The 18,667-nt window shown below is 37.5% G+C and overlaps 1 protein-coding gene across 2 annotated transcripts in view; it reads left to right on the plus strand.

Annotated features, from left to right (window-relative positions):
• The window catches only part of ext2 (exostosin glycosyltransferase 2), a 132,641-nt gene that overhangs the window by 43,680 nt on the left and 70,294 nt on the right, over positions 1–18,667 (plus strand). For both annotated transcript variants that reach the window (XM_052029349.1, XM_052029350.1), the window contains 2 exons: positions 1,921–2,060; positions 4,632–4,725. In XM_052029349.1, coding sequence (XP_051885309.1) covers positions 1,921–2,060; positions 4,632–4,725 — 234 coding nt within the window. The remainder of the gene's footprint in view (positions 1–1,920; positions 2,061–4,631; positions 4,726–18,667) is intronic.

An 18,667-nucleotide genomic window follows, 5' to 3' on the forward strand; every position in this document is an offset into this window, starting at 1 on the left:
TCACGTTTTGGTGTTCTGGCCCACATCACTTCAGACAGAGGTGCCCAGTCTACCTCCAGCCTCTGGTCTGCATTAGCGAACATGCTAGGGACGCAGCTGCACACCACCACGGCCTACCACCCTTAATTGAACGGGTTAGTGGAACATTTCCACCGCCATCTGAAATTAGCCCTGATGGCCCGCCTGAAAGGTCCTAACTGGGTCGACGAACTGCCTTGGGTTCTGCTCGGCATACGCACTGCCCCAAAGAAGATCTATGCACTTCGTCAGCTGAACTCGTGTATGGTGCGCCTCTGGTCATTCCAGGGGATTTCATACCCGCCCTTCGGGGCCAAGAGGAACAACCCACGGCAGTCCTGGGAAGACTGCGCGAGAGGCTCGGCAGCTTGGCACCGATTCCCACTTTGCGGCATGGTCAAGCCCCATCCTGTGAGCCCAAGGAACTACGAGACTGTAAATTTGTTTTCGTTTGCGGGGGCATACCCCGGGCACCGTTGCAACGACCATACGGGGGGCCGTTCTGGGTCATCAGGAATAATGGGTCCACCTTTATTTTGGACATTGGGGGCAAGGAAGAGGTCTTCACGACGGACCGCCTCAAACCAGCCCATTTAGATCTACAACAACCGGTCGAGGTCCCAACACTGCGACGCAGAGGCCAACCTCCTAAGCAACGGCTAGCACAGCCCGCGAACCTTGGGGACCCTATTGCCAGTTCTGGGGGTGGGGGGGGGGGGTGGGGGCTGTTGTGTAGCGACTCACCGTCCAGACAAGCAAACCGGCTTGGCGGTCGGGTCTCGCGTCATTGGAGCAGCGAGGCCCAAGATGGCGCTGGGCCTTCATCTTCCCCGAGTGACAGGGAGAACCCACGAGCAGGAAAAGTTTGATGACGTAGCGCATACGTCATTTCTGTTTATGGTGGGTGGGAACCGTTCCTCTTAAAAGGCCCGCGCAAGGCGGGAAAATAAATCAGTTTTGTTCTGCAGCTCATTGACTAGCGTCTTACTTTCGCATCGCGGTAGCAGCTGATACAATATCACCAGATCTGAGTAGCTTTATTATAGAACAGTGTTTGTTTCATGGTTGTGAACTGATCTGGAATTTCTTGGACCTGCTTATAATTTATAGACTGGATACTTTGAGATTGTTGTGCCTCAGATGTTAGTGTATGCATAAAAGTTTATGGAAATATCTGACGGCAAAAGACTAGCATGTCTTAAGCAGTTGTAATGCTATATTCTTCACTGGTAATTTAAGTGAATCTACAGTCATTATTCCGTTTGTATGTGGGCATGCAGCTTTACTTTATTCGCTGTAGTTGGTCCTCTTCAATTTCACAAGGATTGCATTAATCTATTAAGGGCACCACATCCAATACTTACTGCAAAATCAGGCTGAAATATCTACTGGATTACACTCATCCACTAATCTTCTGACTTCAAAAAAAATTTATAATTTTTTTAATAAAAGGACATTTTCCACCAGTCATGTCTTCATGATAGCTTCATGATAAGACAGCGTGCTATCAACCTTTATCTAAAGTAATAAATGAGTAATCAAAAAATTGTTTAGTATTTGTAATAATTTTGGAATGTATTCCAACCTAGAAGTTTAGATGACTAACGTGAACTATTTGAACCTTGTTGTAATAGGCTCAGATTGTTTGTACAAATTGTTAATGTTGCTCTGGGTTAGCTTGTATCCTCAGTTTTGCTGTTGATAATGTCCCTCTCAATAGGTCTCACTCTTTGGTTGAATATAAAAGTAGAGGAAAATTATTTGCATTTATACATATTTTTCATTTATTTTCCTACATAAAACTGTAGAAAGGAAAAGGCACCAAGCCATAACAGAACAAGTTTGGAGATATGACAAATGTGCTTTAAAGATTGCCAGGCTGACGTTTTATTTCTTTGACAGGAGGCCACATTTTGCATCGTGCTGCGTGGAGCACGTCTTGGGCAAGCTATCCTAAGTGATGTCCTTCAAGCAGGTTGCATTCCAGTAATAATTGGAGATTCTTACATCCTTCCATTTTCAGAAGTGCTGGACTGGAAAAGGTAAGCTAAAACACAAACTGAAGAGGATTGTGAGTTTGAAGAGGATATACAGGTTTTGAGATGATTTAGTCAAGTTGATTAAGTGGACAAACATGTGACATGTGCATTAGAATGTGATGTAATTCGCCTTGACAGAAAACAGCAAAACACTGGTGAGAGATTACTGGTTACTGAAAACAGACATGCAAATACAGCAAGCAGTTAAGGTGACAAGGTGACAGAAGCAAGAATATCTTGCTACAATTGTAGAGGGCTGTAGTAAGATCACGCCAGATGTATTGTGTGCAATTTTGGCCTCCTCATCTAAGGAAGAATATACTAGCCATAAAAGGAGCGCAGCAAAGGTTCTAGACTGATTCCTAGGGTGGCAGGACTGCCTTTTAAGGGATTGGACCAACCTCATCTGTATTTGCTCTGGTTTAGAATAATGAGAGGAGAATCTCATTGAAACTCCAACTGGGCTAGAAAGGATGCCAGGAATGTTTTCCCTTTGTTCAGAGGTCGAGAATGAGGGATAACAGTCTCAGGATATGTTTTAGGACATTTGGTAATGAGATAAGGAGACATTTTGTCATACATAGGGTGGTGAACGTATGGAATTCTCTATCACAGAGGCCAGCGAAGACTAAATAGCTGAATATATTTAAGGATACAGTAGATTTCTGGACACACAAAGTGTGAGGAAAGAGCAGGGATATAGAATACAGATAGAGGATCAACCAATATCTCACTGAATGGCATTAAAGAGCCAGAACTTGCCTATTTCTGCTTCTATTTACCATGTTTATACTTCATCATCATATTTTTGGCACTCGTATTCATTCAATGTTTGCAGTTGCTCTTGGGTTAAAACAAAATGATATCTTTAGCTGTATGAAATCTTTTACTACTTGCAGCTTCTACCATGAAATAACAGTTATGAAGTACTAGTTAATTGAAAATTGCAGGGTTCTATAGTTTAAATGTTGGGGAAGATATTAATTAGACAAGCTGAGATTGGTGAAAGATTACTCAAATTGGAGTTTTCCAGGAAAATGAGTTCAGATTCTGAATTTAGATTTTGTGTCTAAGAACATTGATGTACTTTAAATGGATAGATCTTTTTGTTTCTGCCTTAAACAGACACTGAAATTTCTGTACTGTAGAATTCTATGAATGATTTAAAGTTCAAAGGTCTGATTTATCACTATTGAAACGTATGCTGATAATTAATGCCTATAACATTCTGCTTTTGTTAAATTATTTCTGATTTTTTTTTAATAGATTTCTTTCACATTTAAATCAATTTCTTTGTATTTTGTTAAACCACTACCTTTCTGGAAATTAAATGCAAGGAAGTGCTGTGCCTTGTTTATAATCCACAAAGTAGTATGGACAGTTCAGCAAACCTCTTTTAATTACTCTGTGAATAAATCATATAAAGCAGGAAGATTCTGAATGCAGTCTTTATGTTGGAATTAGTTGGCAGGATGTTTGACAACTGGAATTAGCTTAATTTTCGCTGAATAAGGGTTTTCTATTTGTCCTTTTGACCAGTCAACTGGTGAAGAAGGAATACATTAAGATGTGATATTGAATTTCATCAATCTATTACTGCTCGTATTTAGGTTTTTTTTTGTGCGTATGACATCTATGGGATGTTTGTGCCGTGCTTGAGAGCTTGCAAGCAGAACTACAATAAAAACTGTATAAACTGAGCTTTCAGAAGTGTATACTCCCTTCTTGTAGTAACAGACAATATTTACCACATAGATGCAAATTAGCAAGAACCAGGGCTTTACAACTGATTGCGATGCATTGGTATTTAGCAAGGTATTTTCCAAAAGCAGTTAACAGACAATAATTGGCATTATGTGATCAAAAGCATGAGTAAAGAAAAGTTTTAAGCAGCAACAAGTTAGGGAGGGAATTCCAGAGCTTTGAATCTTAGCAGCTGAAGGCATGGTTGCCAAAGGTGGAAAGAGCCAAGTTGGACATGTACAATAATGCCACCTGAGCATTAACTAAATACATTCAAGTGTATTTGAACGTTAACAATGATAGCACTATAACAGTGGATACAAATGGATGTACAGGCATGATTAGTTTGTGCAAGAAATCTTGGTCTCAAGTTGTCTTGGACCAGGTCCATGCACTATCAAGACAGTGTGGATGCAGACATTCAACATTAGTGGAAATCACATACAGGCATCTTCCACTCCTGAAACTGCTGGATTGGAAGCACATTGTCCTCAACTTGAGGGGCTGCTTGAGGAAAAATATCTATTTTTTGTGGAGTTCAAATAGTGAAAATCATGCCATGTATGAACTGGATTGCCTGGAGCAGATGTAAGCGGTTTTTCCCCAGTGACGGTAATGAGTGCTCAAACTTTTGTTCCTAATCAAAATTTAATGCTTCCCTCATTATATTCTACAGATATCAACTGTTGATACCAAGACTTCAGATGTAGCATTTACACCTTGACAAGGCAGCACTGCTTGTTGACGGAAGTATAAATTAAACCAGGAGGGGAGAAAATAGTGGTTTTGAGCTGAATAGATCTAACCATTATTATCTATTTATTTCTCCAGAGCTTCTGTAGTCATACCAGAAGACAAACTTTCTGAATTGTACAGTATTTTGAAGACTATCCCTCAGCAGCAAATTGAAGACATGCAGAAGCGGGTATGACACAATCAATCTCTTCAGTAAATATAACTTGATATCGCAATTGGATTTGATTGTGCTTACATTTTCCAGCATTCTGCTAGCAAATTTTATTCGTGTACATACAAAAACATAAGTATAACATTGTACATGAATGTAAAATGTGCGAGAACACATGAGTGAACAAAATATATGGGAAGGTCTAGAGACTACTAAACTTCAGCGATTTCCACTGATAAAGTACCAGGAATAACTTTTGGATGATGAATAAGGAAAAATGATTTTCCTTACTAATTTGTGGATAAAAATGGAAGTTTCCCATTATAGTAAAACTGGTAATCTGGCATCTTTGGGACTTTGGACTGATGGATTTTCCAGACTATTGGATGTTACTCCATTAATAATCCAACATATTTTTAATTCACTTTATTTAAGATGTTACACAGTAATGTAATATATTTTCCAGTGAGTTTAAAGGTAGAGCAGAAAACAGGGCTGTGGTAGCTTAAAGGGAGCATACAAATAGGATTCTGGTGTGCTTAAGGGGAGCAGAGAAAACAGGAAAGTGATGAGCCAGATGCCATTGGGATTTCCGAATAATGGGATAATGGACTATTGAAGTTGTGATGTCCTTTCTTAAATTGATTTGTATGTGCATTGAACCACCTGTGTTTAATTCTGACAATTAGTTGTTAATTTCCACAAGACCTTGTACAACCTTTAGTTGCTTAACAGAAGGACTACTAAAATCCTTCACACTTACTTTTTGAAGTGCAATCACCATTATGTTGGTAAATGAATCACCAAATAAATGCAGAGAATGATCCCACAAATAACAAATGAACTGGTAACCACATCTTTTCAAGTGGACTTTGGGGAAAATTTATCAGCTGGGACAACGGGGAACTGCTTGCCCTCTTGAAGTAGGATTGTAAGGTTTCTCTGTTTTACTTGTCTCCATCAATAAAATTGTACCTCTAACAATGTAGCACCCCACCTGAACTGTTCTGAAGAGTCGGCATAAATAATTTGCACACCTACTGATAGTCATACTTCTGATTCAGAGATTACACTGCTATCACTGAGCCCATTTGAGGAATATTCACTTTAAATGTTGTGCCAAAGCCAGATTCTTAACATTTATGTTGATATCTTTTTCTGTAGAGCTTTAAATTGCTCCTGAAAAAACAAAGAACATTTTTTTAAAGATCACATGTATGCATTAGTTCTCTACTTTAAATTATGGACATTGGCTCTTTGTATCTCTTCATTTGCTGTCAGTATATCACAAGTTACTTGTGTACCATAGGCAGCAAGAGTATGCTATTCCCTGAACTTGGAACTGACCACATCCAGGTTCTTAGAGCAGCAGCGCTGTCATTTACTGACACTATTCAAAGTGTGCATCAACAGAGAGTGCTTGAGTAATGTTCAGTGTCTGTATCCTGTAAATCAGTCTTTGAAAGATTTCTAAAGCAAAGTTCTTATAATTTAATTTGTTCATAAATACTAATACTCTTAAGCAGAAATTTATCATCCACCATTGTCTCACCTTGCAGAAATCTGCATGTGGCTACTTTTAGAATCATTTAAATTTCTGCTACTGTTAATGGGATTGGATCTGGTACATGCTTCCAGCTGAAGCTCATTTCTTAGCCATAGAGAGAAACAGTACAAAAACAGGCCATTCGGCCTACTGAATCCATGCCAACCATCAGCCATCCATTCTTCTGTGAAAGCATCTTCTGCAAGGTGGTATAAAATAATTATTAAAGTACACTTTTGTTAGGTTTGATAACTTTTACTTTGAAACTACATGTTACCTCCAAAGAAACAACATTTGAATTCTTTATTTGAAGGGATTGCTATCAATTGAAAATTAGAAAGTCAAAAATGTCCATAAAGGAAGGCTTGTATTTATGCAGCATTATTGTGCACTTTTCAAAATTCTTGAACAGTTTTACAACCAATGAAGAAGTTTCAATGTATAGTTATTATTGAAATTAAGAAATTACTTAACATATTGTATGTTCTGAAATTGTGATTACAGAAGACACTTGGTAGGAAAGTGAATACTGCTGTTATCAGATATATAGCAAAAATATTGGAAAATTAGCAATTAACAGATGTGTTTCTTGGTGGTCTGAAAATAAGAGTTGAGCTGGCTTATGAATAAAGAATTTGGAGGTGGAACAGTGCAGGTGATATTTTAAGAAAAGATGTAATGTGTCAACAACAATAAAGGGATTTTTTTAAAACAGAGAAACAAGAAAAAACACAACTATCGAGGGAACTTTGGAAGATAGTTGCAGTCCTCTCTCATTCATGCCTGGCCTCACTTTTTATCTCACCATTCTCTTATTTAACAAAAAATAGAACATCAGGAGAGCAATTGAACCCCTCAGGTCTGCACTGCCATTCATCAAGATCATAGCTGATCTTCTACCTCAATAATATTTCCAGCTCTATCCTAAAATTCAGTGATCCCTCTAATTTTGAAAATTCCATCTATTTCTGTTTTCCAAGGGAGAAAATTCCAAAGATTTGCCACTTTGTGACTGAAGAAATTTCTCCTCATTTCAGTCCTAAATGGCTTACCCCTTATTTTGTGTGTGTGATCCCTATTTCTCAGGGAGCTTACCCAATCTCCCTCGCGCAACAGATGTGCCATCCCAAGAACCAACCTAATCAATCTACACTGCTTTCCTCTATTTCAAGTATAAACAATTTTTAGGTAAATAGACCCTAAAACTCAACATACTGTATTAATATTTGGAGAAGGGGTTGGAGAGAGGAAGGGAGGGAAGTCATTAATTCCAAAAATCTCCAACGTTTGGGTAGATTTTAAGAAATGATTTGCACATATTCTTCATTCAAATTTTAAGCTCATCAAACCGACAATCTCATATACAACCGATCCAAGGATCAACTCTGGCAACAAGATATTTTTTCAAATGACCAATAACAATAAACTCAAGTTCTGTATTATTAATCTTCCATTTTTCTTGACTTAAAATGAAAAGCACAATGTAATTCTAGTAAGACATCTTTATTCATATTGTTTAGCAATAAAGACCAATCTACCACTTGCCGCCTTAATGGCTTGTTGCACTTTCATACTGCCACCTAGGTCCCTTTGAGCATCAGCATTTTCCATTTTTAGAAACAATACTTAACTTTTCTGCATTTTTTAATCCAAATGGATAACCTCAATTTTGTCCTCTCAGTCAAATGGCTGATTTGGATTGTGAATTGATATGTAGTACTCCACTAGTCGCTAATGTGAGGGATCCATGTATGCCTACTGCTTTTTAAATGTTAACCAACTCTTAATCCATGTTGATATATTATTCCTTGTAATTTACTAGTATGGTGTACCTTGTTCACCAACATCCTTTGTGGGATCTTATCAAAAGTCTTCTTGAAAATTCAAATAAATTGGGTCCAGTGATGACTTCCATCGGTTTTATTACATACATTGTTAAATTACTCAAATATACTAATCAAGATGACTTACAGTTAAATTCATTTTGATTCTGCTAAGTCATTATTTTCTGAGTGCCTTGATATCACGTGCTTCATCATAGGTATTTGGGAAGTTGCTGGAATCTATGTCAGGGTAATAGGTCAGTAATTCTGTTTTTTTCCTGCCTCTCAAGTAGTGGAGACATATTTGTTGCCCTTCAGTCTCCAGGCACCATGTCAGAATCTTCAGAATTTTGATAACTACACCATCCACTATCTTCATTGCTACCTCTTTCAAAATTCCAGGGTGTAGATCATGAGGTCCTTGGGGTTTCTCAATTTTCAGGCTCATTCATTTCTGCAGCTTTTTTTATTTATTATCTTCTATTTAACTTCCTCATTTGCACTGGGCCTTGGTTTTCCAGTGTTTCCAGGAGGCTTTTTGTGTCTTCTAAGAAGTCAACCACTCAATATTTATGTAAGTACTCTGCTGATATTATCCCTCGTTGACAATAATAGCCCTTCTCCTTTTCTTTCTCATTCTATTCAAAGAGGGAAGAAGACAAAAATAAAGAAACTACAAGACAGTTAGCTTAACATCTGTCATAGGGAAAATATGTTAGAAGATTTTAGGCCTTATAGCAGGGCACTTGGAAAAATTCAGCATAATCAGGAAGAGGCTGTGGATAAAGGGAAACTAATGGATGTACTGAGTTTTCTAGAAGACATTTGATAAGATGCTTCATGAAAGATCATGGTGTAAGAGGTAACAAATTGTGATTTGGAAGCTTGTGTAATACAAGCATTAGTTGCCACTTATCAGCCCTTGCCTAGGTTGTTGTCTGAGTTTTGCTGTAGTACAGCTATGAGCTGTTTCAGTTTTGAGAAATTATAAAGTTGAATGTTGTGAAATTGTCAACAAGCTTCCCCACTTCTGACCATATGGAAATGGTCCAGGACACTTCCCTGAAGAACTCCTATCTCAGTGTCCTGGAATTGAGATAATTGACCTATCCAGTAGCTATCTTTGCATGAGGTATGACTTCAATCAGCAGAGATTTTTTTTTGAATCTCACTCACTTCGATTTTATCACAACTCCTTGACTTAACACTTGGTTAAATGTTATCTTCTTACAGTCAGTAACTCTCTCCTTTTCTCAAATTAAGTAGGTGCATACCAAGGCAATTTTCTCCATTGCTTGGTTGATGTATTTGTACTGGAATAACCTGGCTAGAGGCATGACAAGTTGAGAAACACAAGTCTACAGTGCAAAAGCCAGCATATTATCTGGCCCATTGCTTTTGTTGTATGTAACACTGCCAGCCATTTCTTGATATCGCATATCCTTTCCTGGATATCAAAGCAAATTACATCTAGTCTATTACCACCCATGAATCATATTAAAAAAATTCTTGGAAACTGTCAATCATCAGAAAAGTGTTAAAAGGTGTTGTCCATGTTGCTATTAAGCACTTAGTAACACATGTGCTCACTGATAGGACCATTCAGATCCAGATCCCATATTGGTCCATACAAGGGTAAAAGAGCCGTGTTTGAGGTGAACAAGGAAGAAGGGAACACAAAACTCCAACAGAATTGTCCTTCTGTTAAAATGCTTGCAACAGTCTATTCATAATTAAGACCCTATTTCATCAAAGACTCAAATACAAAGCCCCGTCACAGCATTGCTACATGTTAGACCATGTCATGGTCAAAGTAAAGGACTAAAATGATACCTGCAACACTTGGATGGTAACTGCTGGATTAACGACCACACAATCTGGCCTATCATTGCCATCTATCTGGCCCCCAGATGGTGATGGCTGTTGAAATAACCACAAGAAAATATATGTTGATGATCCTAAGGACTTTGCAAAGAAACCTTTCTTAGTCAGCACAACATAGACAACCAAGTAACCTAACTGATGGGAGCCCAGAATACCATCTGCAGCCCTAGGACCCTTCCTGATGACAGACAAGAACAGAGGTGATCTTATCAAGGTCAGAGAGTTAGTCAAAATGTCAGAAGAAGCACATTGAAGAGCTCCTGAATCCAGGCCCTTCCTTTAACTTGTGTAGATGGGGCTGGCCCACAGCACACTACCTGGCACATTTTCAGTGCAACCCCAGCCCAGCAAGAAGTTTAAAAAGGCCATCTGACAGTTGAAAAACAAAAAGGCATCTGGAACAGTTGGAAACCCAGCTGAAGTTCTAAAGCATAATAGAGAAGTATTTTTGGCACACATTCATAACCTCATCTCCCTCATGTGGTTGGAGAAGAGCATGTTAGAGAATCTTGGTTGCTGTTAATTGTGACCATCTTCAAGAAAAGAGACAAGATTAATTGCGGTAATGATGAAGGGGTCTCCCTGCTTAACCACAGGGCATGTCATCGCAAAGAATCCTCTTCATTCAGCTCCTCCCAGAGTTCAATTACAGATTCTGTCCATCGAGAGATGCAAGAAAAATGCATGGAACAGCACCAACCATTGTACATGGTATTCTTTTTAACCTCACCAAAAAACCTTGACTCCGTCAGCTGAGAGGGATTATGGAATTCCTTCTCAAATTAGGTTATCCTCAAAAACTCATCATCATTCTACATCTGCTGCACAAGTACATGCAAACTGTGATCCTAAGCAGTGAGTCTCCGACAGACTGAATCCCAGTGCAGACTGGGGTCAAGCAAAACTCTGACAACCCATCAACCCTCTTCTCAATTATCCTTGCTGTAATCTTGCACCAACCACCATGTGCTCTCCAATGGAGTAGAGTTAATTCAGAAGGCTATTGAGAAACCTTTGTCACCTTCTTTCCAATCCACAATTACTCAGTCTTGGTCATCTAATTATAGAATGCAGACTGTGTCTGCAAATATATGCACTCAGTCCCCTAGCTGCAGGTCATTGTTGATTTCCACACAGATATTTATGAGAAGGTGGACCAAATACTAAACATCTGAAAGGCACAGCTCCATTATCAATCTGCTCTGTTGCTCAACATCACACCCAGCAATCAAGATTTTTGGCCAAACCATAGAAACTGTGGATTACTTTTTGTATCTCAGGAGCTACCTCTTAAAGAATGCAGACATTGACATTCAGCGATGCATTGGCTCAGTCTTTACCCAACTGAGGAAAGGTGTTAGAAGACCAAGACTTCAAACTTAGCACCAAACTTGTGGTCTACAAAGCAGTTGTGATCTCTGCCCTCTTGTGTGCTTAGGAGATGTGACAAACTTACAGAGGGCATGTGCACTACCATTGCTATTTTCATAAAATCTTTCAAATCTGTAAAAGGATAGGTGAACCAATGTCAGATTCCTCTCCCAAACTAACATCTCCAGCATCAAGGCTCTGATCACATTTAAGCAACTGACTAAGCAGTTCTTGTACCTGATGCATGAATCCCAAAATGAGCGCTCTAATCTCAGTTTCATCAAGGCAAGAGATATCCAAGAACAAAGAGAAAATCTTCAAACATATTTTAAAAAATTTAATTGGAAACATATATGCTCTCCATTGGAGTCACTGACCATTTCAAGCCTCTGACTGGAGCATTCTGAGGACAAGTACAAACAAGAGGAGGAATGTGCAGAATCCCAGACAATTGGCTTACATTTCCCATCAAACACCACTTGCCTCACTTGTGGCAAAGACAGTGGATCCCATATCCTCATCTTTCTTAGACTCACAGAACTGGAGTGAATGCAAGTCATCCTTAATCCTGAGCAATTGTCTTCAAGATTATGTGGGGGAAGTTGAAATAGCTGAAGTCAGTTTAAGTGACATACACCTGATTATCAAGTCTTTCCACCATCTCCAAGGCAAAATGGATGTAATAGAATAGCCTTGGGTTGATTGGATGAGTGCAGTTCCAACAGTATCACAAAGCTCAAAGTCATTGCTGCATTGTATGCCTTCCAAATGCACTGCAGCCACTTGGCAAGATTTAATTGATAGACTTCCCAAGTCTAATTTTACCTATGACAGCAGGAGCATGTTGCAGACTCCCCTAGCTTAATGTTCTGCTGTTTTTAACCTGAAACTGAATTCTGGAATTTTTTAGTTGTTATATGTGTGGTTGCACATGGTGATGTCAGGGTAGTGGATGATATTGTCAAAGACTGCAGTAGGTGACAACCATTAGAGAATAGTAAAGGACTTGGGAGGAAATATAAATCAAAGTGTGAATTAAATGTTAAAGTGAAACAAATGAAAGGGGAAAGAATCCAATGAAAAGTAAAAGTTTAAAATTTTATTTATTTTCTGAACTTCCACAAATATTATCTAGAATATGAATGTTAATTTCTGAATGACATAAATTTTTCTATTTTACCAACAAAATATTTTGCTTACAATACCATTAAGCCTTTTTGTAGTTTTACCTTGGAAAGTTATGAGAATGAAACTTGCAGTTATATACTACTATTAATGTAAGGAAATACCACAAATTGCTTCATAGATGGGTGCCAAGGCAAAAATTGAGATAACAGAAATGAAACGGGATAGGTGGCTCAAAGCATAGGCAAAGATAAATTGAGGTTCTTAGAGGGAGTAATTCAGAGACAGATTTTTAAGAAGGTAATTCAAATCATTGACTAATGTTTGGGGGCATGGAGGGATTTGAACTTTTTGAAATTAATGCATTTGTGGACTGGGACCATTTTTGGTCAGTGAGCACCTAGATGCTTGAATGGAAGATGAATAGCAGAGTAAATGAATAAGCTATTTGATAGTATTCTGACAGTTATTACAAAATGGGTGTTTTCACCGCCACCCCCCCCCCCCCCCCAACCACATTATTAAATGCCAGAGAGTCATTATACACATTGATATTGGAACCTTTAGCTGCAACACCCAGCACAGCAGCAGCACCTAGACTCTGACTACCAAGGAACCTCTGCCTTGGATTTCTTGAACATTTGTAATGAAAACTTTTCAGCAGCAGTGCTTACATTAAACCCTTAGTTTTAGCAGTATATTTCTGGTGAAATAAAAACAGAAAATGCTGGAAACACTCAGCATCTATGAAAAGAGAAACGGTTAATGTTTCAGGTTGAAGATCTTTCATCAGAATTGAAATAATGCTGGATAGGTGACAAAAAATCTTCAACTTAATGTTAACTCTGTTGCTCTTTCCACAATGTTGCTTGACCTGATGAGTGGTTCTAGCATTTTCTATTTTTATTTCAGATTTCTGGCATCTGCAGTTATTCTGGTACATCTGGTTTATAATGATTAAAATCATAGCACTGGCAAAGAGAACAAAACAAAATGGGAGGAGTTGAAACTGGGCATCTTTTATGGATACTTGTACTAATGAAGTGTAGCAAGAAATATTGTGAATCCAACATGGCCAATAGCTGTAGAAAATAAGATCAGAGACCCATTGCCCTGGTGAACATGAAAGAAGTGAACTAGTAACAATGATTTGAGGTAGAAAGGAAACCTCGAGCCAATTGTTAAAGAGGTGCAAGAAGGGTCAATTTAAGGGGACGTTGTCCTAGTCTAAGGGCATTTACAAGATAGTTGCTCCTAATCTTGGCAAATGTTTAGAAGTAGTTGGACCCAATTTGCTCGATTTAGGATTCTTTGCTAAAATTGTGATGTGATGAGCAGGAGAACATGCTGGCCCTACTTTGATTTGTTTAGCAGGCACCGCGACCTAAGCAGTGGTTGTCACAAAGTATTTTATTTGTAATTCTTTCTTCTAGCCATGTGAGAGTCTTTATTACTGACCTGGCTCTGCTCTTTTTGGAAGCTTCTGGCTTTCCATTTGGGCAAGTGCTCCCTATGTGATGCCCATTCTACACTCATAATCAATCCAAAGGAATTATCATTCCCTGAAAATCTGATAATTAACTCAAGGCTGTTTTGTAGAGAGAAATTTATTTTAAATACATTTCAAAAGTAAATGCCGTCTTTTCCCATCTGAAGTTTACCTGAAGTCACTACTTTCTAACTTTATCCCACGTTTTATAGATTGAGGACCCTCAAATAACACTGCTATGTTAACATAAGACCACTTAATGTGTTTTTCTGAAATTCCTATCAATTTAGCAAAGGAGTTTACTTTATTTTAAAATTAATCTTTTAAAATGGCCGACAGGGATTTGTTAATTTATGTGGTTGAGTCTAACAAATTAGATTCAGAACAAAATAGTTGGATCTTTAGTCTTTGATGCATTTTAACCAACATTGGTGCTAAATACTTGGTTGACACCTGCTGAACTTTCTCTTTCGTCACCAGTTGACAGAATAATAAACACAATCAGCAACTGAGATGCAACAGCAAGAAATTGCAACTTTTCAAACAACTACTAGCAGCACATTTAGTGGAGCTTGTGCCTCACAGAGCCAGAAACCTGGCTTCAAGCCTGACCTCGGGCGCTATCTGTGTGGAGTTTGCACATCCTCCCTGTGACCACATGGGTTTCCTCCCACATCCCAAAGGTGTGCAAGTTGGTAAGTTAATTGGCCCCTATAAGTTAGTTCCAGTATGTAGGTGAGGGCTAGAATCTGGGGGTAGTTAGTGAGAATAAAAAGAAAAGAGATTAATGTAGGATTAGTGTAAATGGGTGGTGGTTGGTCAGTGTGAACTCAATGGGCTGAAGGGCCTGTTTCCATGCTGTGCTATGATTCTACTTTCCATTCTATGAATTTTATTTATTACAACTGATTTCATTTTGATGATATTTAGTTTTGCATATGAATGGTGATTTCAGATTCTAAAGGAGTTTTTAGATTCAGTCCTGAGTTCTAAATCTGATTAAATTAAGAATGAATTCTGACTTTTTGTGCTCATGGTCACTTCTAACCCCAATCAATCTTTCCTTCCCAATCCTTCTTATCTCCCTCATTTGATTGATAATACCTTGGTCAGTGCTCTAATGAACTTTCTTCATCATCCTGGTACTCCCCTCTCTTCATCATGATACTCTTAAGTATTCTATCCGACGCACTCTTCCTCCTCCTCTTATCCTCAGTTACATGAAATACTCTTAACTCATTCTTTCCCAGAATTTTCAAGCTAGAATAGTCTTAACACAAGACCTTACAATACTCCTGGCATCAAATTATATATTTTTTTGCTTTCCGTTTTCAACTATAGTGGTGCCCTGGATGACATGGCTTTATCATGATGTTAATTTGTCTCCAAAAAAAACCGATCTGAAGGTGTTTAGGATAGCAATACAAACAAGGTCGTACTTGGGTTAATTTAGAGCAACATTAAACTTCTGAAACTCTCCTAAGACTTCTGTGTCAGCATCAAAGTTAATTGAAGTATGATTGCTATTACTACTTCTGCTGTTAAGCAAATTAAGCAGGGAGTTCAAGACAGTGACTTTGGTGAGAAAACCAAACAGGCATTTATGCAAATATGTATTGAGGCATTTCTGTTGTCTAGAACTCCAGCAAAATCCATTCAACTTCTGATAAAGAAAACCTGCAGATGTCTCCAGGAGCTGCAAAGTTAATTCCAGAAGTTTAGGAAAAGATTAAAAATGTTGCAACTTTTCCAGAAGGCCAGGTGGAGATGTATTAGAAGTGTTTTAAGTTAAGTAAATTTTGAACAAATTGGATTCATCTTTTATGTTAATATTCATTCTCCCACAAACAAGTCCACACTTGGTCTGCAAAGGTGCTGTACAGCCCCCAAACACAATTTGTTGAGGCACTGTTCCCATCTTAATGTTTTCCAATTAGTAAATATTACTCATTGCCTTGTAATTCTGGAATTAGACCACAATTTTGAAATTTACCACATTTTCATGGAAGTTGCTTGGATTAGAATAGTAATTCAAAATTATTTGCTTTTTTTTCTGTTTGTATCTTGGGGTGAAAGGGGAGGTGAACTATTGTCATCTATATTCAAATTCATTTTAAAATGGTTATGTATTCAAATCTTTTGCTTTTCCATTCCATTAATCTTACAAAAGTGATAATATGCTTTTTAACAAAAACATTTACTGATAATATCCATGTGAAAATTCTCGAGGTTACTGCAGATCTGTTGGCCATTGAGAGGAACAATTGGAAGATGAATAGGAAGGAATATAAAATGCAAGAATTTCTCCCTTTGACTAAAAACAGATTTTGCATGTCTGCTAATGATATATTGTGCTCTGACAGTACTTAATAAATCCTCAAGTGGACGGTGCTTTGGAAAATGTTTTGGTCTTAAGTCAAAGTGTAGTAGTGTAATGCATTTATCATGTGACAGGGTTAGAAGTGTCCATTTGAAGAGAAAATGAATAATGGTTAGTATCTATCAGCACAACTTATTTTTACTTTCTTAGGACATCATGACACTGGCATTTTGTGTGAGGAGGAGGGGTTTAGACTCGCACTGATAAACCAAGTAATTCAGAGGTTCAGGTTATATATTCACTGTATGCGCAAAGGAATACTTGAAAGATTAACTCTGCTTGAATCTAATGGATGATATGTAAATGAGTTGTCAACAGTGGAAATAGGGGCAGGGATAGATCATGTGCTGCTTTAGCTTGCTCTGCTTTTCAGTAACTGTATAGTTGATATTCTATCTCAACACTACTGTATCATGCTATTCCCATGTTCCTTGATTTCCTTAAAGTTTCTCAACACTTGAGGGGAATCCTGCAGAACTCATAGAAGGGAACATAATACACAAATCCTGGTCTACACCATAAATGTCAAACTATAATCAAAAAGGATTAAAATGTCTAATATTAAATAGAATAATTAACATTTGCATGTATACCTTAGAGTTTTTCTTGTATTTACTATGTTTTAAAATATCAATTTCTTATGAGCTATATGGTACCCCAGATTGTTTGAAGGTAAGTCAAGAATGCTAATGAGAGGTTAGGTTAATTTATCTACACTTTTGGAAGTTAAAATAAATTCTTAAACATATTTCTTCCTTCACCTGTTTGAGAAATATTCCTTGTTTGCTTATTAGAAAATTATAAAGATTAAGCAAAGATGCATTAAAACAAAACATCTCAGAAATGAGGGAGTACATAGTCAATATTATTTTAACTGAGATTGTCTTATGTATCCTTATCACTTATGATGGAAAGCATACCATCTGCCTGCCGCCTGTGTCTGGCTACCTTCCAATCCATTTCAGCTGATAAGCACAGATGAAATAAGTACAACAGTAGAGATTGTGCGTGTACGTTACGTTACACATACAAATGTTTTTAAGGAACCAGAATAGTGGATGAACTTTGAACTTTTATTGAAATGCAGTTTTAATGTTATTAACTGTAAATGTAAATTAACTGTAAATTTAATCCTTGAGCATTAAAGTTGTACAAATGTTCAGTGTTTAGAGCATATTTAAAGCATAACTTCATTGAATTTAATAAATTGAAACAAAGCAGATTCATGCAGCAAGTGACCAAACAAGCACAACTTCTGTGTATGGTTTAATGTGTCAAAAAACAGCTAGTATCTTTTTCTCCGTAAACTGTGTAGTTCTAAAAATGATCACTTCTCCCGAGAAACTTCACAGCAACAACTGAATTTTTCATCTGTTGCAGTGAGTATTGGCAGGCTGCTTTATCACAAAAGGCATCACAGGCAAGCCTGATTGTCTTCACACACTTTTTGGCTAGTGTCACGAGATGGTGATGAAAATTTAAACCCATGATTTTTTTTCTCTCTATCCAGTTCTGAGTTGCAGCTGAAATTGCATGAACCTAATCTGTCAGAGAGCCAAGGTTTCCAGAGGAATCATTCATTAAATTTTCCTTGTCACACAAATCCATTATGGCTTGTAAAATTAAATTAATTTTCAAAAGCTGCTACTTAAAATTCATTATTAAAATGTTATTTCAGACACTTAACATCATCCTTTTATGTTGTTTTGAAATACAAGAGTTTGCTGTTAACTATAACATGGAGCAAACAAAAGAAGAACTTTTTAGCAAAAGTTGCACTGGTTACTTATGCAAAACCATTAATTAATGGAAATTGATCAAGATTTCATGACCATTTGTATTTTCCTTCTCTGCATCAATTCCAGTGGCATGAATTTAAAAATATATTGTAGGTAAATGTAAATTAAGTGCAGTTTGTGTCAGAATTTTCCTTAATTACAAAGTAATGACATTAAAACAGTTTTTCCAATGTTTAATATGTAGAGTGCATATATAGAATTCCATCTAAAATGCAAAAATGTAATTGAAGAACTGAATTAGCCAAAATCTTTCATGCATGAAATTTTTTTGACTTAGTTATATACCATGTTATTTATTACCAGCTTGTGTCCAGTGTGTAAAACTGGGATACCTTCAAATCAGCAGCCTTCGTGGGATGATGGAAGCAAACAACTGTTTTTTTTATAATCGAACATAACCATCTTTTAATTTTATTTATTCAAAAGCTAAAGAGCTATATTAATCTGCATTTTAAACAGGCAAAATTGCAAATTGAAAGAATAGCTGTGAATATTTAGTGTTTGCTTGGGTGTGGTTTGGGGGTGAGGTGGGGAGAACACAGA

The sequence above is a fragment of the Pristis pectinata genome, chromosome 14 (assembly GCF_009764475.1).
Source record: "Pristis pectinata isolate sPriPec2 chromosome 14, sPriPec2.1.pri, whole genome shotgun sequence".
In the NCBI taxonomy this organism is placed as follows: domain Eukaryota; kingdom Metazoa; phylum Chordata; class Chondrichthyes; order Rhinopristiformes; family Pristidae; genus Pristis; species Pristis pectinata.